This window comes from Bos javanicus, chromosome 4 (genome assembly GCF_032452875.1).
Source record: "Bos javanicus breed banteng chromosome 4, ARS-OSU_banteng_1.0, whole genome shotgun sequence".
NCBI lineage: Eukaryota > Metazoa > Chordata > Mammalia > Artiodactyla > Bovidae > Bos > Bos javanicus.
Genome location: NC_083871.1, coordinates 49,161,438 through 49,184,583, shown reverse-complemented (window position 1 = coordinate 49,184,583; position 23,146 = coordinate 49,161,438). Strand labels below are relative to the sequence as shown.

Below are 23,146 nucleotides of genomic sequence, written 5' to 3'. Positions count from 1 at the left end.
AGGTGAACAGCCCAAATAATTTACTTAAGTAATTATTTTTTAAAAGCTGAGGCTCATAAAGTGGATGTCACCCACCTGAAGTTCTGAGTGTTCTCTCAGGAGCCGGTCGTACTCTTTTGAAAGTCTCTCTGATTGCATCTTCATTATCATCACGTCATTTTGTGCCTTAGAAAGGGCTAGAGAACATTGAATAGAATTAAAAAATCTTGAATTTGAAATTATTTCAAATTTATGGGAAAGTTGCAAAGAGAACTCCTTTGTAGCCTTTATTTGATATTGTATTCTCTCTGTACAAGCACAATTATTTTCTTGAACCATCTGAGATCAAATTACAGACTTCATGCCCCTTTCCCCTTAGGAGATCACTGTGTATTTCCTAAGAACAAAGATATTCATAGTATAGTTACCAAATTTAGGAAATTTAACATCAATATAATACTTTTTATCTGATCTACCATCCATTTCCAATCTTCGCAACTGAACCACTTACGTCCTTTTTATCATTTTTTTCAGTTCTAGTCCAGATATCTAGTCCTATATTGAAGATTAGCATTAAGATGTCATATCTCTTTAATTTCCACTAATCTGGGATAATTCATTAGCTTTCCCCCTTGCCTTCTTCTCCCTACTCTTCAATGACACTGATATTTTTAAGAACACAGCCCCCTCTTTTTAATAGAATGTTTTCCATTTTGATTTTGCCTGATGTTCTCTGATTAAATTCAGATTATATCTCCCTCTTACATGCAAATATGACATAATGTTGAATGTATGTTGATGCTGAATGTATCTCAAGGTTATAACATCCAGAGGCCCATCTGCCTCTGTTTTTTCCATTTTTATAGTTATTTTCCTCCTGTAACTAAGAAGTGGTGAGACACTTAAGACTATGTAATGACACCACCTTATGGCAGAAAGCGAAGAGGAACATAAGAGCCTCTTGATGGAGGTGAAAGAGGAGTGAAAAAGCTGGCTTAAAACTCAACATTCAAAAAACTAAGATCATGGCATCTGGTCCCATCACTTCATGACAAATAGACGGGGAAAAAAATGGAAACAGTGACAAACTTTATTTTCGTGGGCTCCAAAATCACTCCAGTCGGTGAATGCAGCCATGAAATTAAAAAGTGCTTGCTCCTTGGAAGAAAAGCTGTGACAAACTTAGACAGTGTATTAAAAAGCAGAGACATCACTTTCCTGATAAAGGTCTGTATAGTCAAAGCTATGGTTTTTCCAACAGTCATGTATGGATGTGAGAGTTGGACCATAAAGAAGACTGAGTGCTGAAAAATTGATGCTTTTGAACTGTGGTGCTGGAGAAGACTCTTGAGAGTCCCCTGGACAGCAAGGAGATCAAACTAGTCAATCCTAAAGGAAATCAACCCTGAATATTCATTGGAAGGACTGATGCTGAAGCTCTAATACTCTGGCCAACTGACGCAAAGAGCCGACTCACTGCAAGACTCTGATGCTGAGAAAGATTGAGGGCAGAAGAAGGGGGCGACAGAGGATGAAATGGTTGGATGGCATCATAGACTCAATGGAAACAAGTTTGAGAACTCCAGAAGATAGTGAAGGACAGGGAAGCCTGGTGTGCTGCAGTCCATGGGGTTGGGACATGACTGAGTGACTGAACAACAAAACATCCTGTTTCTTGTCAAAATGTCAAGCTTATATTCAGCATCTACAGATCATTCTTTCCCAAAATCAATCTTTGTTATGATGATTGCAAAATAGTGATTTTCCAACATCACCATTCAATCCAAATTTATCAGTCAGCACTGTAGTATAAAGAACAGTCTTCCTTTCTTTCATATCCATCCATCCACCATCAGTATGAACTAAAAATAGATTCCTATTTTTAAAAATGATTTATAACTCATGAATATACTTCATTTCCCCCAGGTCTGGCCAGGGGGAACCCCTTTCAGGCTGGCATTTATGTCCTTTGACTATGCCCCCAACAGTTTCTGGCACAAGATGTTCCAGATTTACCCTAACCTTTCCCAGGTTCAGCCTGGACTCAAGCATTACTGAATACAACTTATCAGAAGGGTCTGCTTTTGAAAAAACTTGAGGGTGGGAAAAATATTTTATCATTTTTACTAAGAGATGGGCGACTCTATTTCCTTAAGAATGATCACATTCTTATACAAAGTAGAAAAATATGGGGTATATAAGTGGTGTTTAAAGACATTACTTCAACATGCCAAGTCAACACTTTGTGTAGAAGCCAGTGAGCAAATGTGCAGAAGGGAAGAGTTGTGTAAGATGGACTGGAGAAATTCTGGGAATCCTGAACTAGCTCTACATACAATTCTGCACATGCAGGCTTCAGAAGTTCTACATTTGTAAATCTTTGAGGGTAGGATTTGAGGAAAGAAAGTGGGATTTATAAAACTTAAGTCACTTTTTTTGCAAAATGAAATTAAATTTTAGGTTCTCTTTATAAACAGTTTGATTGTCTTCCCTCCTGAGAAGCCATCATATGGGCATTTTTATATATAAATGTGTAAGTCACTATCAACTGAAGTACCTTTTGTATCAATACTTTCTTGACTATTTTGTCTAATTAAACTCTGCATTGTTCTACATCTGTGCTGTCCAATATGGAAGCCACTAGCTTTATATGGCTGTCGAGCACTTTATTTAAAAAATTTTTGTAATTGGAATACAATTGCTTCACAATATTGTGTTACTTTCTGCTGTACAACATTGTATGAATTGGTTATATGTATACGTATACTCCTTCCCTCGTGAGCCTCTCTCTTACTCCCTCCATCCTACTTCTCTAGGTCATCACAGAGCACTGGGCTGAGTTCCCTGCGCAACACTTTAAATATGGCCAGCGCAACAGAAGAACTGGGTTTTAAATTAAATTTAAATTAAATTCTGATTTAAGTAGCCATACATAACTAATGGCTGGTGATATTAGACAGCATAGCTTTATAATTTCCTCACATTACTTCTATAGATCCATAAATCTAAATTAGGTATTAAAAACTGAATTTGACAACTTTAATGTGTCACTTAGTAAAGAAAGGCATGGGTTGGATGTGGAAGAGAGATTTCTGGTAGTTAGATTTCGTAAGGACCCATAGCCACAACATAAACATAATGCGTTAGTTTTCAACTTGGGCATAAGGCATTTCCTAGAAGACACTCGTGGAGAAGGCAATGGCAGCCCACTCCAGTGCTCTTGCCTGGAAAATCCCATGGACGGAGGCGCCTGGTGGGCTGCAGTCCGTGGGATGGCTAAGAGTTGGACGCAACTGAGTGATTTCACTTTCACTTTTCACTTTCATGCACTGGAGAAGGAAATAGCAACCCACTCCAGTGTTCTTGCCTGGAGAATCCCAGGGATGGAGGAGCCTGGTGGACTGCAGTCCATGGGGTCGCTAAGAGTCAGACACAACTGATCGACTTCACTTTCACTTTTCACTTTCATGCACTGGAGAAGGAAATAGCAACCCACTCCAGTGTTCTTGCCTGGAGAATCCCAGGGACGGAGGAGCCTGGTGGGCTGCCGTCCATGGGGTCGCTAAGAGTCGGACACAACTGAAGCGACTTAGCAGCAGCAGCAGCAGCAGCAGCAGAAGATACTCGAAAAAACAGAGCATGGTGTCATCTTCAGGACCTTCCTTACTAAAAATGTTTAAGAGTCTTGACTTGGGTATATAAAAAGCAAAGAAGATTCTACAACTTAGTAATATCTGAGTAGTCTGTAATAGTGGTTTTAAAAATGTTGATCAGGAGCTTGTTTGAACAGTTCTTAATGTTAAAAATGACTTATATTTAAATTTCTGACATGAATAAATTAATTAGGAGATTTAATAAATCATATATCAACTCATTAAAAAATACTATTACAACTTTCTTATTAAAAGATACTATTTTCTTATGAATTGTTAGGACAAAGAATGAATCAGGTGACCCTATGAATCTGTCAGAAAAGCTAGAAACCATGTGTACAGCCTATCCAGAAGTTTCTTCTGATTATGAAGAAAGTACAAAGATATAACAAAACAACTGCAGGCAAATCCTGTTTTTCTAGCACTTATCAAGTCAAGGCATGAACTGTGTTTCTTATTTTATTTTGTATTTCAGTGGATATTACTAAACCTAATGATTACTAGCTTACTGATTTACTCCAATTAGGAGAGGCTGTTACTGTCTAAGAGTCTTCTGGACTGTTTCCCAGTCCTTTCTTTACCTCTCATTTTATAAAAACTACAATATTCTGTTTTGGTTGTCTTCTACCTCCTTCTGGAACTGCCTTTATGACTAAGCAATTACATAAAGTTGTTATCTGACATTTGAATATGCTTCTTGTTTTATTTCAAACCATGTTATTTTGGAAACAGCATATATAAGGAAGACATCAGACAAGGAGGCTTGAGGTGATACATCTAAGTCACTATTTCAATTTTCCCATCTGCCAAACTGAGCTATCACTTTCCAGTAGTGGTATGGAAATATTGAGATATTTCATGAGATTACTGGACAGGTTCAGTTATGCTCACTGGGAACTTTTAGAGGCACAAATCATTAATATAAAGAAAACTCTAATTAATATTAGTGACATGTAGTAAGCCAAAATGTTTGTGTAAAACGACATGTAAGCAGGCCAAAAACATCTGTGGTTTTCCAAATGCCAAACTTACATTTATTGAGCTATTTGCACAGTGGGAAGTTGGTGAGACCGATGCGCTGTGTAAATGTATCATTATGATTTATATCTGAGATAACAGACAGTATCAACTAAACTCTGCCAGGAACATAAAAAAACATTTTTAGACCCATTGGCAAGGGAGCTCAAGTTGGCTGTGGTATACGAGGTATACTGCTAGTGCTGCTGCTAAGTCGCTTCAGTCGTGTCCGACTCTGTGTGACCCTACAGACGGCAGCCCACCAGGCTCCCCATCCCTGCGATTCTCCAGGCAAGAACACTGGAGTGGGTTGCCATTTCCTTCTCCAATGCATGAAAGTGAAAAGTGAAAGTGAAGTCGCTTAGTGTGTCCGACTCTAGCGACCCCCTGGACTGCAGCCCACCAGGCTCCTCCGTCCATGGGATTTTCTAGGCAAAAGTACTGGAGTGGGGTGCCATTGCCTTCTCCGAAGGACTGCACTAGAGGAAAACTAATTTGAAAAGTGTTCATACATCTGCTTTTGATTTTTTTTCAGTCCACTTGGTTCTATTTTTGAGAACTCGAGAGTGACATACCAGACTATTCAGTATACTTAATCCTTATATGTACTGTTCCTTTACAGGGATCATCACTGGACCATTAATCTACAGTAATAATTTCAAAATTCTTGGAAAGGACACACAAACATCTGTTAAGTAAGGGATGTAAGTTGTGGTTTTAATTATATTATGCTTGTTTTTGTATGTGACTATCTTGTCAGGTACATGTAGGTAAGGTCTGTTTTATTTTTTACTTCAAACATTACCTACTTTCTTTTAACCGCACACCCATATGTTGATAAGGTGTGTTGGTTCTACTTTCTTTATCTCTCTCCATTCTATCCACTTCGCTCAGTCACTATTACCACTCTCTTTTTCTCTACTGAAATGGATTCCTCACCTTGTTTCTTGGCTACTCTAGTTCATTGTCCACAGTGATGTCAAAGAGACTGCTCGCTCCTATGCCTAAAAACCCCACAACAGTGCCCCTCAGATGTAACATGTAAACATGGCTCACGAGACCCTTTATGATGGATCTGAGACCTACTTTTCAACTTGTATCACCGCCTCCATCTTATTTTACAGTCCAGTCACAGTGAGTTCCTTGTAGTATTTCAGAAAGTACTACTCTTTCAGTTACATGCTGCTCATTTTCTTAAAACATCCTTGCTCATCTCCTTTAACCTCCTTGCCTGACTCATTCTCTCCTACTTCATCTGGCTAATTAATATTTATCCTTTAAAATGTCAAGAAATTATTCTTGATCTCTTCTGTTGGTTTCTATTTCACCTTGAGCTTAATTTTATCACTTACGCTGAAATGTAACTATATCCCTGGGCTTCCCTGGTGGCTCAGTGGTAAAGAATCTGCCTGCAATGCTGGAGATGTGGGTTTGATCCCTGGGTCAGGAAGAACCCCCTGGAGAAGGAAATGACAACCCATTCCAGTATTCTTGCCTGGAGAATCCCATAAACTGAGGAGCCTGGCGGGCTACAGTTCATGGAGTTGCAAAGAGTTGGACACGACTTAGCAACTCAACAACAACAACAAACTATGTCCCCAGCAGACTGCTGACTACTCAAGAAACAAAGCTGGACTTCCCTGGTGGTCCAGTGGTTAAGAATCTGCCTGCCAATGTAGGGTATATGGCTTCGATCCCTGGCCCCAGGAAGATTCCACATGCCACAGAGCAACTAATAAGCCTGTGCGCTGCAACTACTGAGCTCATGTGCCACTACTGAACCCCTGCACCCTAGAGACCACGTTCCACAACAAGAGAGCAGCCCTGCTTGCCACAACTAGAGAAAGCCCGAGTGCAGCAACAAAGACCAGGGTAGCCAAACATGTTTTTAAAAACTAAAAGAAAAAAAAATGAAGGTGTGTCTTATCTTTCTATTCTGAGCACCCAGCACTGTGCCTAGCATTTGTTGGGTATTTAAAATATGTTCCTTGAAGGAATTAAAGAGCAGACAAATGAAAAGTCTAAGCTTTAAGCATGTGAAAAATCCACTTGTGTGGAATCAGTTCAGTTTTGAAAATACAATAAATGTCAGGTAAACAATGGAGGACCATTTTAATCACTTGATAGGAATCCTGGTTTCAACTAAACCCAATTATATCTTTAATGAAAAAAAATTCAGGCTAGCTGGAAATTCACAAAGCAAAAGGACCACTCATGATATTTTGATAAAAATATAATTGTTACAAATATCTCATGCTAATTTAGAATTAAAAACCAAAAGCAAATACTATCACAGAATTGAGTTAAGAAAAAAACAAAACCAGAAAATACTTATTTTAGTAATGGGGCAAGATATATACAAGATATATACAAGCCTGGAGTATCTTGTAGAGTTAGAATGATGTACTTAAGAAAAAGATAAAGCAAAAAAAAAAAAATCCATGATGAGGAGGATACATCAAGGAGATACAGGAGTCAACTGAAGGAGTTCCCAATGACTAAAGCTGAAAAAAATGACCTGAACAACAAAACAAGTAGTATTAAATTATAATCTGAAGTACAAAGTGGATATCCATGAGTTTTTCTGATATAAATAAATATAAATAAATCCATTCTATCCACTTTAATCAGTCACTATTACCACTCTCTTCATCTCTACTGAAATGGATTCCTCACCTTGTTTCTTGGCTACTCTAGTTCACTGTCCACAGTGATGTCAAAGAGACTGCTCACTCCTATGCCTAAAAACCCCACAACAGTGCCCCGCAGAAGAGCATCAATCATTTATTCAGATACTCTGTCCTCAAGGAGATAGGGTATAACCCCCTACTTCTTAATCTTAGGCTATAAATAGCAATAACACCCCAGTAGCACACTGAGGGTCCAGATCTTACTTTCTACATACCACTCTTCACTTTAAGGCTCACTAATGAAATGGTTGTTCAAAGGATGGAGGAGGAAAAGTACAAGATAACCTTGGAATACCAAAGTTATACCAGAATGGAAATGCTTACAGAATGGGGGCATGACAAAATGATAGGGAATCCAGCTTGAAAAGACTCCCATTGGCCAAATCTGAGACAATCTGAACTACAAAATAAAATCTACTGAATATATTAAATAGGCAAATCAATAAATAACTGTGGGAAAAATGAAAAAGCTCCTCCTTTAACAACAGAATGGCATTTAATAAACAGAGAAGGAATAAGGAAATTAGAAAATCACCACTTGGAAACTGTAAAAATAATAAGGAAAATATGAAGAGAGAGAAAAGGAGAGGGCCAATGTAAGATGTTATCATTTGGGTAACTGAGGGAGGGCTACAGGGCTTTTCTTGGTAGTATTTCTGTGTCTCTTCTGTGATTTGAATTTATCATGTCTGAATAAAAAGTTAAAAGGAAAAAAAAAGTCTGCCGTGAAGCAGAACAGAGAAATGGGGCAGTAAGTGAAGGAATATGAGACAAAAGAGGTTTTTACTTTTATCTTTTGGGATAGGAGGTGTCAGAGGATGCCTGTAGGGTGATAGGAAGTGAGGAAGTAATTGCAGAAAACAAGAGCCCTTGAGAAGGATAACTGGGTTGAGAGTCACAGCAGTAGAAGAGGGACTAAAACTTGTAACCCAACAACATTCAGAGTTTGAGTCCAGTTGGGGAAGGATGGTAGTTTTGGTGGTAAGAAGATGACTTTTTTTTAATTCTGAGTTCAATGAAGTAGGATGGATTTAGAAGTGAGATGAAAAGATCTAAAACAGTTCTGGAGAGTGAAAAAGTGAAGAATTTAGAGAAGTGCAATAGCACTGTAACGGTGTTTAGGGACCATCTGAATGCAGTGACTGTATATTTAAAACAAAAAGTTAGTTCTTTCAGCCATCTTGAGATGCTTGTGTGCAGGTACAAAGTAGATGGATAAGTAGCCTATCACCAAGGCTCAGACCTTGAGAGACACAAGGGAAATAGATGATGGGGGTGGTGGGGGGAGGGGAGATTGGAGGAAAAAGGAGGTAAGTAGTTTGCAAGAGCCTAATTATGATGAACCTTGAAATCTAAATTGGATAAGGGAAAAAAATAAATAAATAAATTGGATAAGGAGGGAAGAGAGAGCATCAGTATTTGGGGGTGAGATTTGTTAGTATCTGTTAGCTACCAGGCCTGGAATACTGTGTGTGTGCTAGGGACAAAAAGTTGATTTAGATGTGGCCCTGCCTTCCCAGAGAAGGCAATGGCACCGCACTCCAGTACTCTTGCTTGGAAAATCCCATGGACGGAGGAACCCGGCAGGCTTCAGTCCATGGGGTTGCTAAGAGTCGGACACAACTGAGACACTTCACTTTCACTTTTCATTTTCATGCATTGGAGAAGGAAATGGCAACCCACTCCAGTGTTCTTGCCTGGAGAATCCCAGGGACAGCGGAGCCTTGTGGGCTGCCACCTATGGGGTCACACAGAGTCGGACACGACTGAAGTGACTTAGCAGCAGCAGCAGCAGCTGCCTTCCCAGCACTTACAATCTAGTAAGAAACATAAAAAATGAAAAATAATTTCTACAGAGTACACTACTAAATACATATCCACACAGAACTATGGAGGTCCAGAAGGAGGCCATTCAACCCAGCTTGAAAGGAGGGAGTTTCAGGGAGGCTTCTTAGAGGTGGTGACAGGGAAGCTGAAGGATGAGGGCAGTAGAGGCAGACAGACCTGCAGTCCGAAGGGTCAAAGGAGAAAAATGATGAAACACCACTGTTAGGACAACTACATGCTCCCATACTTAATAGAGTTCAGTTCAGTTCAGTTCAGTTCAGTCGCTCAGTCGCGTCCAACCTTTGCGACCCCATGAACTGCAGCACGCCAGGTCTCCCTAAAATTAAGACTGGACAAGGGTGGGACTGGCAAAACTGCAGATAATGCTGGGGGCAGATCACAGAAGACCACGTGTGCCTTCCTGAAGTGCTATTATAAAGGCAACAGGAACTAATACAGAGTTTTAAACACTGAAGATGCCAAATCAAATTGATGGTGTTGACACTCTAGTGGCAAAGTGAAGATGCCAAACTAACAAGAGTGACATGCTTTAGAAGACTGCTTGCTTTGCACGAGAAGGAGTAAGATATTTTTTGGAATGGAAACAAAGGGGCAAAAATAATTATACTAAAGAGTAAACATTAATGAATAAAACCCAAAATAGCTCTATTTTTCATATGCAGAGAGGGGAAATGAATGATTTTGTGTGTGTTAGGTATCGTTAGCTATTTTTCTACCTATTGTTAGGTATGCGGTGCCTGCCACTATCCTCTGGGGGACTATGAACATGAATGAGGTTTGTGGGTGAAGTGCTTTTGGGTTTTAGAAAAGACATGAATGTAAGGCATGATGATACTTATAACGATTACTGGGACTCTGGACCAAGGAACCAATGAGCAGGTTTTATAATAAGTAAAATCAGACCTATGTTATGCTGTTGGCAAAAGAAACAATAAATGCATAAAGACTTCTTTCATGAATCTTAAGTTAGGTTGCTAAGTAATATATTTAAGAAAATTTTATCTCTGTTGCTTAGCAAAGAATAATTACAAATTATATAAATATGCTGGTTTTGCACTTGAAAATCAGGGTGTACGTTTTAGGCAAAGCACTGTGTGCTGCTGCCAAGTCACTTAAGTTGTGTCCGAGTCTGTGCGACCCCATAGACGGCAGCCCACCAGGCTCCCCCGTCCCCGGGATTTTCCAGGGAAGAACACTGGAGTGGGTTGCCATTTCCTTCTCCAGTGCATGAAAGTGAAAAGTGAAAGTGAAGTTGCTCAGTTATGTCTGACCCTTAGCATGGACTGCAGCCTACCAGGCTCCTCCGTCCATGGGATTTTCCAGGCAAGAGTACTGGAATGGGGTGCCATTGCCTTCTCCAAAGCACTGTGTAGGTATAGCTTATATATACTGCCTCGAGAGTATGTTTTATAAAGCAAATTTCATGTGAAAGCAGAAGCAACACGCAAAATCTCTAATTTACAAATCATCATGTATGCAGAACTGAAGGAATCGATTGACTCTGACTATAAAAAAAGAACTAGTTTTACTATATATAAGCATACATAATTCCTTAAATTATCTAATCAACATTCATTTAACAAGTACTTAGGTGTACAGCAAATTTTATAATAATATTAAGGCAGAAATCAATCTCTTCAATAGCATCTCATTTATACTAAAAAAGGTATTCTTTATTTAAAGACCTTTAACAGGAGTCAGTAAGGGCCAGATTGCAAACATTTTTAGCTTTCTAGGCCATGCAGCGTCTGCCTAGTTTGCTTAACTCCACAGCCCAGAAAACATGTAAATGAATGAGCAGGGCTTTGTTCCAATAAAATTTAATTTCTAAAAATCAAGGCAGCAAGCTGGAGTTGACCCATGGGCCAGTTTGCTGATCCCTATACTAAAACACACTTTTAAGTCTTATCAGATTCTCTTAGATTATCAATTTATTCAAAAGAACTATAAAATAAAGTATCAGAACATGAGAGGAGAGGACTCAAATTACACTTGAAATTTTAAGAAACTGCCTAAGAAGTTCCCCATTTATCTATTTTGCTTATAGAAAGAACAAATACTATATAGATACAGGATGCTGCAACGAGATTTCGCTTTAGGAAGGAAAGGTTTTCTTCCTTTTTCAGGTCATTTTCTTGGCTGAATGCTTTCCATCCATTTCGAAAGTGTCTTTAGAGTTGTCCAGTTTAATTTCTGTACTGTACTCGGCAATTACACATAAACCTGAAACAAACTGATTCAATCAATATGTCTATCAACATATTCAGAGAATTATGCTTGATTATATTTTAATCATCTGAACATTCCATTATTTGGTATGCAGCTAGCATTCTCTATTCTAGTTTTTTTTTTTTTGTAAACTAACTCATATGTTACACAGAGGAAGGAATAATTTGTAGTCACTTCATGTATATATGTTGGATCCATTCATCAAGGCTATAAGCTCTCCAGGGAAAAGAATATTTTCTCTTGCTGTAATGCCCCTTTGTAGAGCTAATGAAAGCTTTTCTTCAGGTAGTATCACTTATGCTTGCTGGCTTCCTGGGTAGTTAAGCTGGTAAAGAATCCACCTGCAATGCAGGGGACCTCACTTTGATTCCTGGGTCAGGAAGTTCCCCTGGAGAAGGGATAGGCTACTCACTCCAGTATTTTGGGGCTTCCCTGGTGGCTCAGATGGTAAAGAATCTGCCTGCATTGTGGGAGACCTGGGTTTGATCCCTGGATTGGGAAAATCCCCTGGAGGAGGGCACCATTCTAGTATTCTTGCTCGGAGAATCCCCATGGACAGAGGAGCCTGGTGAGCCAGAGTCCATGGGGCCACAAAGAGTCGAACATGAATGAGCAACTAAGCACAGCACACATTGTCAATGCTATGAAAGTCATCCTTGAGTTTCTGTCTTCAGTTACTATTTTCCCTGGAGCTACTGGTCACTGTATAACAATTATAGAGTTTATTTTACATGAAAAGGGCCTGGAAATAGATAAGCTCACAAAATGGAAAACATTACAACTGAATGGGAATGTGACAGGGAACCAAGTGGGAGAATATATCACTATGACATATTTGTTCTAGGAAATAGTCCACAGCAAGAAAGTCTCCTTCTTCTGGTTTGATAATAATACTAACTGCATGTAGAGATAATATACAGTAAATGGCAATACACCCTTTATTTAAAAATTAAAAAACCAACCTAAGAGTTAAAAGCTGACTAAAGGGATGGGTCATATATTTGATTTAAATAAATGATGTATTGTTAATAACATATAGTCTATTGCCATATCCATCAAATAATCTATGCTATTTTTTTAAAATATGCACTTTGCTTCAAAGGAAAAGAAGGAGATATTAAAGAAGCAGAAATTTCCAGATAAGAAGCATAAAAACATTTGTTAAAAGGTTATAAAGCAAAAAACATAATACGACTAAACCTACCAATTTTTTAAAAAGCACTGCAAAATTAAAAATAAGATGGCGGCTTTGATATAAGTGCAAGTTAAAGATAGCTGAGTTTACACCCACAAGAATTTGCAACTGTAAGATATGCTTAGTTTGGACTTCGAGAATTTATTTTTAGCTAGATAGATGGCTCAAATAGTTCCTTTGCAAGAAACTAGAAACCCCACAGTTTTAAATCTGTCTTATTCTTGTTTAAGACTCAAGAGGCAGAAACACAAGGTTACTGATATACAGAGTATTAATTTTTCTATAATTTTCTCTTATCTTGATCTTCAATTTCTCTTGTAAAGCACTTCAACTATTTTTACTCTCTGGTCCCCATGTTAGTTATGACTTGTGTATTACTGGCTTTAGAGGATGATGATTTTTTTTTTTTAAAACTCAAACATGCTAAGGGTAGAGAAACTGGTCTGTAAAAGGAAATGCTAGAATGTTATTTCTTTTTAAGGTAAGCCATGGTGAAATGGAAGCCTTTATCCAGGAACAGAGTTGAGTAAACTAGTTGAGAGGTGAATAAAATAACTAGTTAATAAACTTGAAGTTTAAATAGGATTAGAAGATTCCGTTTCCTGATTCAAATCTAAGGTCCCCGTTATATGCTGCCAATACTTAGGTACACAGAATGGGCCTTTACACTCAGTTTCTGTTCTATTTGTATAGACTTTGAGTAACGTTTAAAATTTGCTTTATCTCCAGCAATAGCACTCCTCTGATGGAGCCAAAGCAAAAGCAGTACCCAGCTGTGGATGTGACTGGTGATAGAAACAAGAGCAGAGCAATATTGCATGGGAACCTGGAATGTCAGGTCCAGAATCAAGGCAAATTGCAAGTGGTCAAACAAGAGATGGCAAGAGTGAATGCCGACATTCTAGGAATCAGCGAACTGAAATGGACTGGAACGGGTGAATTTAACTCAGATGACCATTATATCTACTACTGTGGGCAGGAATCCCTCAGAGGAAATGGAGTGGCCATCATGGTCAACAAAAGAGTCCGAAATGCAGTACTTGGATGCAATCTCAAAAACGACAGAATGATCTGTTCGTTTCCAAGGCAAACTATTTAATATCACAGTAACCCAAGCCTATGCCCCAACCAGAAATGCTGAAGAAGCTGAAGTTGAACGGTTCTATGAAGACCTACAAGACCTTTTAGAACTAACACCCAAAAAAGATGTCCTTTTCATTATAGGGGACTGGAATGCAAAAGTAGGAAGTCAAGAAACACCTGGAGTAACAGGCAAATTTGGCCTTGGAATATGGAATGAAGCAGAGCAAAGACTGATAGAGTTTTGCCAAGAAAATGCACTGGTCATAACAAACACCCTCTTCCAACAACACAAGAGAAGACTCTATACATGGACATCACCAGATGGTCAACACCGAAATCAGATTGATTATATTCTTTGCAGCCAAAGATGGAGAAGCTCTATACAGTCAGCAAAAACAAGACCAGGAGCTGACTGTGGCTCAGACCATGAACTCCTTATTGCCAAATTCAGACTTAAATTGAAGAAAGTATTCAGGTATGACCTACATTAAATCCCTTATGATTATACAGTGGAAGTGAGAAATAGATTTAAGGGCCTAGATCTGATAGATAGAGTGCCTGATGAACTATGGAATGAGGTTTGTGACATTGTACAGGAGACAGGGATCAAGACCATTCCGATAGAAAACAAATGCAAAAAAGCAAAACGGCTGTCTGGGGGGGGCCTTACAAATAGCTGTGAAAAGAAGAGAAGCGAAAAGCAAAGGAGAAAAGGAGAGATATAAACATCTGAATGCAGTGTTCCAAAGATTACCAAGAAGAGATAAGAAAGCCTTCTTCAGTGATCAATGCAAAGAAATAGAGGAAAACAACAGAATGGGAAAGACTAGGGATCTCTTCAAGAAAATCAGAGATACCAAAGGAACATTTCATGCAAAGATGAGCTCAATAAAGGACAGAAATGGTATGGACCTAACAGAAGCAGAAGATATTAAGAAGAGATGGCAAGAATACACAGAAGAACTGTACAAAAAAGATCTTCATGACCCAGATAATCACGATGGTGTGATCACTCACCTAGAGACAGACATCCTGGAATGCGAAGTCAAGTGGGCCTTAGAAAGCATCACTACGAACAAAGCTAGTGGAGGTGATAGAATTCCAGTTGAGCTATTCCAAATCCTGAAAGATGATGCTGTGAAAGTGCTGCACTCAATATGCCAGCAAATTTGGAAAACTCAGCAGTGGCCACAGGACTGGAAAAGGTCAGTTTTCATTCCAATCCCAAAGAAAGGCAATGCCAAAGAATGCTCAAACTAATGCACAATTGCACTCATCTCACACGCTAGTAAAGTAATGCTCAAAATTCTCCAAGCCAGGCTTCAGCAATATGTGAACCGTGAACTTCCTGATGTTCAAGCTGGTTTTAGAAAAGGCAGAGGAACCAGAGATCAAATTGCCAACATCCGCTGGATCACAGAAAAAGCAAGAGAGTTCCAGAAAAACATCTATTTCTGTTTTACTGACTATGCCAAAGCCTTTGACTGTGTGGATCAAAATAAACTGTGGAAAATTCTGAAAGAGATGGGAATACCAGACCACCTGATCTGCCTCTTGAGAAATTTGTATGCAGGTCAGGAAGCAACAGTTAGAACTGGACATGGAACAACAGACTGGTTCCAAATAGGAAAAGGAGTTCGTCAAGGCTGTATATTGTCACCCTGTTTATTTAACTTCTATGCAGAGTACATCATGAGAAACGCTGGACTGGAAGAAGCACAAGCTGGAATCAGGATTGCCTGGAGAAATCTCAATAACCTCAGATATGCAGATGACACCACCCTTCTGGCAGAAAGTGAAGAGGAACTCAAAAGCCTCTTGATGAAAGTGAAAGTGGAGAGTGAAAAAGTTGGCTTAAAGCTCAACATTCAGAAAACGAAGATCATGGCATCCGGTCCCACCACTTCATGGGAAATATATGGGGAAACAGTGGAAACAGTGTCAGACTTTATTTTTCGGGGCTCCAAAATCACTGCAGATGGTGACTGCAGCCATGAAATTAAAAGACGCTTACTCCTTGGAAGGAAAGTTATGACCAACCTAGATAGCATATTCAAAAGCAGAGACATTACTTTGCCAGAAAAGGTCCGTCTAGTCAAGGCTATGGTTTTTCCTGTGGTCATGTATGGATGTGAGAGTTGGACTGTAAAGAAGGCTGAGTGCCGAAGAATTGATGCTTTTGAACTGTGGTGTTGGAGAAGACTCTTGAGAGTCCCTTGGACTGCAAGGAGATCCAACCAGTCCATTCTGAAGGAGATCAGCCCTGGGATTTCTTTGGAAGGAATGATGCTAAAGCTGAAACTCCAGTACTTTGGCCACCTCATGGGAAGAGTTAACTCATTGGAAAAGACTCTGATGCTGGGAGGGATTGGGGGCAGGAGGAGAAGGGGACGACAGAGGATGAGATGGCTGGATGGCATCACTGACTTGATGGATGTGAGTCTCAGTGAACTCCGGGAGTCGGTGATGGACAGGGAGGCCTGGTGTGCTGCGATTCATGGGGTCGCAAAGAGTCGGACACGACTGAGCGACTGATCTGATCTGATCTGAAGAAAACTAAAACACCAATTAGAGAACATAAGATACATGTACCTCACTATAGCGATAGTTACAACAGCCAAGATATGGAAACAACCTAATTACCCATCAACAGATAAATGGGTAAAAAAAATGTGACAGACACACACACACACACACACACACACACACACACACAACGGAATATTTGTCGTTGTTGTTTAGCTGCTAAGTTGTCTCTGACTCTTTGTGGTACCATGAACTGTAGTCTGCCAGGTTCCTCTGTTCATGGGATTTCCCAGGCAAGAATATTATTATTACTCAGCTATAAAAAAGAATGAGATCTTGCCATTTGTTACAACATGGCTGGACCTAGAAGGTAGGCTAAGTGAGATAAGTCAGACAGAGAAAGACCAATACTGTACTATTTCACTTTTATGTGCAATAAAAAAAGCAAACAAATGAACAAACATAACAAGATACAAAGTTATATATAGAGAGAAAAACAAGTGTTCGCCAGGGGTGAGGGCTGGGGAGGGGGAAGATAAGGAGAAGAAAGAAACAGGTGAGGAGATTAAGAAGTACAAATTTCCAGACTTCCCAGGTGGTCTAGTGGTTAAGACTCAGCCCTTCCACTGCAAGGGGCATAGGTCAGATCCCTGGTTGGGGAACTAGATCCTGCATCCTGCATTATAACAATAATAATAATAATAATGAGAAGCCTAGAAGAAACTTAAAAAAAGGAAGTGCAAATTTTCAGTTGCAAAATAAATAAGCCACAGGTATGAAATGTACAGTGTGGGGGATACAGTCAATAATTATGTGTTATCTTTGTATGGTGACATGGTAATAAGACTTACTGTGGTGATCAGTTTGAAATGTTTAAAACATCACATCACTATGTTGTGTTAAAGGAACTAGTATAGTGCTATAAGTCAATTACACTTCAAAAACACACTCGTAGAAAGAGAGCAGAGTTGGGGGAGGGGGAATTAGAGGAAGGCAGTCAAAATGTGCCAACTTTCAGTTATAAGTTCTAGGGATGTAATGTACAACATGATTAATATAATTAACACTGGTGTATGTTAGTTTCCAAAGTTGTTAAGAGAGTAAATCCTAAGAGTTCTCAACACAAGAAAAAAAATTTTTTTCTATTCTTCAATTTTGTAATGAGATGAAGGATGTTCACTAAACATTGTGATAATCATTTCATGATGCATGTATCGATAAATCAAATTATTCAACTGTACACCTTAAACTTGCATGCATATGTGCTTAGTTGCTAAGTCATGTCTGACTCTTTGTGATCCTATGGACTGTAATCTGCCAGGCTCCTCTGTTCATGGAATTTCCCAGGCAAGAATACTGGAGTAGCCTGCCATTTCCTACTCCAGGGGATCTTCCCAACCCAGGGATCCTACTGGTGTCTCCTGCATCTCTTGCAGTGGTAGGTGGATTCTTGACCACTGAATCACCTGGGAATCCCACACCTTAAACTTATACAGTGCCATTTGTCAACTACATTTCAATAAAACTAGAAGAAAAATAAATAAAAAATTGCTTTATCCTCAGTAGGTTGCTTTTTAAGGACAGTTATTTTTGGGGCTCCAAAATCACTGCAGATGGTGACTGCAGCCATGAAATTAAAAGACGCTTACTCCTTGGAAGTAAAGTTATGACCAACCTAGATAGTATATTCAAAAGCAGAGACATTACTTTGCCAACAAAGGTTCGTCTAGTCAAGGCTATGGTTTTTCCTGTGGTCATGTATGGATGTGAGAGTTGGACTGTGAAGAAGGCTGAGCGCCGAAGAATTGATGCCTTTGAACTGTGGTGTTGGAGAAGACTCTTGAGAGTCCCTTGGACTGCAAGGAGATCCAACCAGTCCATTCTGAAGGAGATCAGCCCTGGGACTTCTTTGGAAGGAATGATGCTAAAGCTGAAACTGCAGTACTTTGGCCACCTCATGGGAAGAGCTGACTCATTGGAAAAGACTGTGATGCTGGGAGGGATTGGGGGCAGGAGGAGAAGGGGACGACAGAGGATGAGATGGCTGGATGGCATCACTGATTCAATGGACGTGAGTCTGGGTGAACTCCGGGAGTTGGTGATGGACAGGGAGGCCTGGCGTGCTGCGATTCATGGGGTTGCAAAGAGTTGGACACGACTGAGCGATTGAACTGAACTGAACTGATGCTCCATGTTAAATGATCTTACAATGAAGAAGTTATTTGAATGGGCTTCCCTGGTAGCTCAGCTGGTAAAGAATCCACTTGCAATGCAAGAGACCCTGGTTCTATTCCTGGGTCAGGAAGATATGCTAGAGAAGGGATAGGCTACCCTCTCCAGCATTCGTGGACTTCCCTGGTGGCTCAGCTAGTAAAGAATTCATCTGCAATGTGGCAGATTCTTATATTCAACCTTACAATGAATGTTATTTGAATAGTTCCCCCCAAAATTGCTGATGGAAAGAAAAAGAAAGGAAGAAAAGGAAGAAAGAATAATGGCAGGGTCAAGGAATTTGCCTTAGTCACTTTTTTTTCCTTTTCCCTTTATGTAGGAGACATACACTAGTACTCAACTTCTACTATTAGACTGCCAGTCCTGAGAACTTTCAATGTAGCATGCTATGGATATACTTCTGCTCCTAAAGGAATGAGGAAGAGACATTTTCATATACAACTCAGTCACACTTAAAATCATTGCCTGGATGCATGCAATGACTGAATGATACGTATTTCTTCTAGTTTTAAGAATAAGTACTGAGAAGGTATTAAGAATAAATCCTGGGAAGCTCTCCTGGGAAGAATCTTTTGAAGTCAATCTCCTTGGATATCAGAAAGTTTTCCGCTACATACAAGGTCTATTTTTATTATGAGGGCTTGTGAACTTTGTAAATTCTTCAGAGCTTAAGTTCTAAATTTTCATGGCAGTGCCCTTTCCCAATTACTCCACACACTGGGACATCAGAGCTACCATTAAACAGATCATTAAAAATGACAGATCAGGTCCTTACACCTGACTAAGTTAGTCTTGAGTGTAAATTGGATGCTTGGGGACATGCACGCTCTCCGTTGGCTCACTAGGGTCATACGACTGCATTGGAGCACAGGTAATTTAATTAACTAACTGGTGAAAAATCTGAGCTGGTGTTTAAAAACTGATGGAGATTTTGGCACTGCTGATAGAGTGAGTGCTCTTAATACCTGCTTTCAGAATAATACTTTCCCAATTTGGATTGAATCAGTTTAAACAGACATTTGTATCTGTGCTTCACTTCCACTAATGTATTTGGAGAAAATGTTTCACCAAGATTAAAAGAAACACTAAGGGTAAGACCATGCATAAGAACAATATTCTATTTACCTCTTTTAAAAAATATACCACACTGCCTTTCTACTCAATTTTGAAATATAAGAGAACTTCCTGAAACATTTCTTAAGCACCATCAGTCTTAATACTCTCAATTTATAGAAATCTATGAATATTATTTGAATGGTACTATATACAAAGCATTGTGCTGCTGAACTCATCCATACCTTGAACTACTAATTTATTTCTTAGTCTTGTCTGAATGAATTTGACTAGTATAGGTCAAGAGAACACAGCCAGGGTTATACCTCCATTAGAAATGGAACTTGGATCTTCTCAAGGTCAGTAACAATGTTATCTAAAATAAAATGTGTTCATAAAATACTACACTCCTTGCAGAAACCAAACAGAACATACTCAAACAGGTAAAATCTGCTTTTACCTCAACCTTGATTCACTTTGAAAGTAGTTCTGCAGTCTACACTTTAAATAGGAAACTTGGAATCGCTTGTTATCAGATCATAAACAAAATGCCTATATTATAAAAGAGTTCACCTTCTCCAAACATCTGAATTGTCAAAGAAATATTGAGCTTCTTTATATTACTCAAAATAACACTGAGTTTAGAGTTATATATCAGACTTGCGAAGTTAAAACTCAAAATACATGAGTTGGATTTTTTAAAAATCAAAGGGAGAAAAAAACTAAGCTGGCCAGGGTTAAGAGAGGTAGCATGGCACACAACCTACTCTTGTCTGCCTTTTATTTCTGTCCTACTCTGCTTACAACTTAAGGAAAAGGATCCTTGGCAGATATTAAAAAAAGCAGGAATTTAAAATAATTTTTTAAACTAATTAAAGGTATTTTGGAAATAGTCCCTTGAATTCTTCAGAAGGATTACCAGCAATATTTTGTGTTGGGTAAAAAAAGAACACTATTTCTCTTTTGAAATGTCTGATTACTAAATTTATTTTCATACAAATGTTAAAACTTCGTGATAATGTTCCAAATTGTTTGGAACTTTAGAAAAGCCAAAAGTAAAACTATGAGAAGATTTAGAATTTTGAGCTATACTATTCCAAACACACCATCTACCATTTTGTCTAGAAGAGTAAATTATTTTTTAACTTACTGCTTCTAAATGATTTTTTTTTTTACTTTAAATAAGAAGTAGGAAAGTGACTATATACTTTATATCAGAAAAAATATCCTACCAATTTTTTTAAGCAATTAGCATTTATCTTCAGGCTTTCCATTTCAAATGCAAATACATCTTGATGAACTCAACTCTGTCCAAACAATATACATAATTAACAATAGCAAGATGTATTACAGAAACTTATACTGAGGCCTATTTTTTTTAATCTAAACTTACAAATGGCATAAAGTATTTTTTATTCAATTACTGAATGTTTTCCAATTTATTTCCAACACAAAGCAGTGGAAGAGATCTGAAATTGGAGAAGGCCTATGCATTGATTACTATCTTGACTGTGCCTGAGAGGTTCCCAGTATCTGGACAACATCAAGGACTATCTGTCATAAGCTGGAATGTTGCTCAGGGGTCAAGCCATCAACTTTGAGGCAGTTTCTTAGATGACATCAGATTTAGAACTTTTCAGTGCTATGCAGCTGCAGGCAATAATAATTTGTTCCTCCTTGTCTAAGATGATACTAAAACAACTGTTTTTCAAAAAAACAAAAAATGCAGAAGAAATAGCTGCCTTCAGGGAAATGGGAGTTGGGACTCCCTACCCCAAGTCCTTATTGCAATGTATTTTGGAATGAGACACTGAATTCTCTACTGACACCCCCCAGTCTGTAGCTTACTTTGTCCATACCATTTCTTTCAAGGAACGTTTTTCTTATATCTGGCACGTAGAAAATATTAGGGCTTATCTCAAGCCCAAATATTATAACCTTATCTTATAACCAAAACTTTCCCCCTGTCATTACTTCTTTTAGCAGAAATGTACTATGATGAAAAACTGTGATAATTTTCCAAATGTGTTTACAAGCAACTTTTCAGGAATACAGGTCTTTTGCTAAGGCAGGAACATTTGTATTTACAACACAGATCTGAAACACCTACATGTTTGTCTGTAAAACAGAGCATGTTTCTCTTGGCTGAAACAATGTTTTATCTTCATATTTGAGCAGGAATTTGTAAATAGGTCACCCTTGGTATTTTAGCCAGAAGAACATGTAGCCACTGGTTTTGTTTTAGCAAAAGTAGTGAAGTTTAACAGCATAAAATACGATACTTCTACTTTTGTGCAGGCATATAACGTTACCATCTGAAGCCTTCTTTAATTCAGTTTTAAGTTTTTCTTTGTCTTCTTCTAGTTTTTTATTTTCTGCTTCCAAAATGTGTTCTTCTTCCTTGCCATAGTTTTTCAAGAGCTATCAGAAAAGAAAGTTATAGAAAGAAGTAATCTTATATTGTAATAGCCAGACATTTTTTTAGGAAAAGAGCTAAATAATGTATTTTAAATTATTGGCCTTTATTCTTTGTCCTTTTCAGTGCTTTATACTTTTTTACAATGTAAACTTTTGTTAACAGAAACTTGGGTTTTTGGTAAACACACACACACACACACACTCTTTCTTCTATGATTGAAACCTCTGACATGAAAATAACAAGAGTTTCTGGCTGGGCTACAATTAAAATTATATTTTCAAAAGTATTCAGATAAAACATACCTTTTCCTTAATATGTGATGTTAATCTAAGGGAAAAAAATAGTTCTGAGGGTAATATTACTTGGAAAGCCTTTATGTTCCAATTGCAGAGCGGTCTACTCAGACTAGTTTTATATTGATGATTTGTAAGAAAAGAACATGTTTTCAGGATAGAAATGGGTAAGTGGAGTATGACAGAGCCACCTCTATGCTTGGACAATTCTACCTAATTTACATTGAATGGTCTCCAAATTACTTTTATCCAGTTAATCTTTCATAATATTATTTGTATTTTCAAATCTATTCTGGCTTTTAAAGTGTTTGTTTTATGTTTGTAGCTTATCTTTTCTAGGCAAGAAAAATTAAGATCTGAATAGTAAAATATTTGACTAAAATAAAAACATCATGGGGTAAAAATTTCACAGCCTGGATGGAAATCATCAGTGTTAATAGAAGTAAGTAGCTGACATTAAAAAGAACATTTTAAGATGTTTAAAGATGTTAAATTAATGTTTGAAAAACAGAACATGTACATATTGACATGGGTTATTTGACTAAGTAAAAAGGCAGCAATTTGATACAGAAAACCTCAACAGTAAGAAAAAAAATTAACTCAGGACAATTTAAAATAGACATAGAAAAGAATTTCTACTGCAGGGTGATTCCTTTCCTAATGTAAACTGACATTAAAACACTGATATATTAAACAAAACAAAGTTCTACTTAGCACTGCTACTACTACATGCAAATATTGTACAATACTATGTAGTATTAGGAGTAAAAATATAACAGAAATACAATCTTTTGCTCTCAGGTAAACTCAGGCTTGAGGAGAAGGCAATTCAACCCACTCCAGTACTCTTGCCTGGAAAATCCCATGGATGGAGGAGCCTGGTAGGCTGTAGTCCATGGGGTCGACAGGAGTCAGACATGACTGAGCGA

General features: G+C 38.3%; 1 protein-coding gene and 1 non-coding gene across 7 annotated transcripts in view; both read right to left on the bottom strand.

Annotated features, from left to right (window-relative positions):
* Window positions 1-23,146, bottom strand: part of BCAP29 (B cell receptor associated protein 29) — a 52,411-nt gene that overhangs the window by 9,363 nt on the left and 19,902 nt on the right. For all 6 annotated transcript variants that reach the window (XM_061413987.1, XM_061413984.1, XM_061413989.1 and 3 more), the window contains exons 6-7: window positions 21,818-21,926; window positions 76-176 (exon numbers count right to left, since the gene is read on the bottom strand). In XM_061413987.1, the coding sequence (XP_061269971.1) occupies window positions 76-176; window positions 21,818-21,926 (210 nt within the window). The remainder of the gene's footprint in view (window positions 1-75; window positions 177-21,817; window positions 21,927-23,146) is intronic.
* Window positions 18,764-18,893, bottom strand: LOC133246977 (small nucleolar RNA U109). Its single transcript, XR_009736223.1, has one exon. It is a non-coding gene; the product is annotated as a small nucleolar RNA U109 (small nucleolar RNA).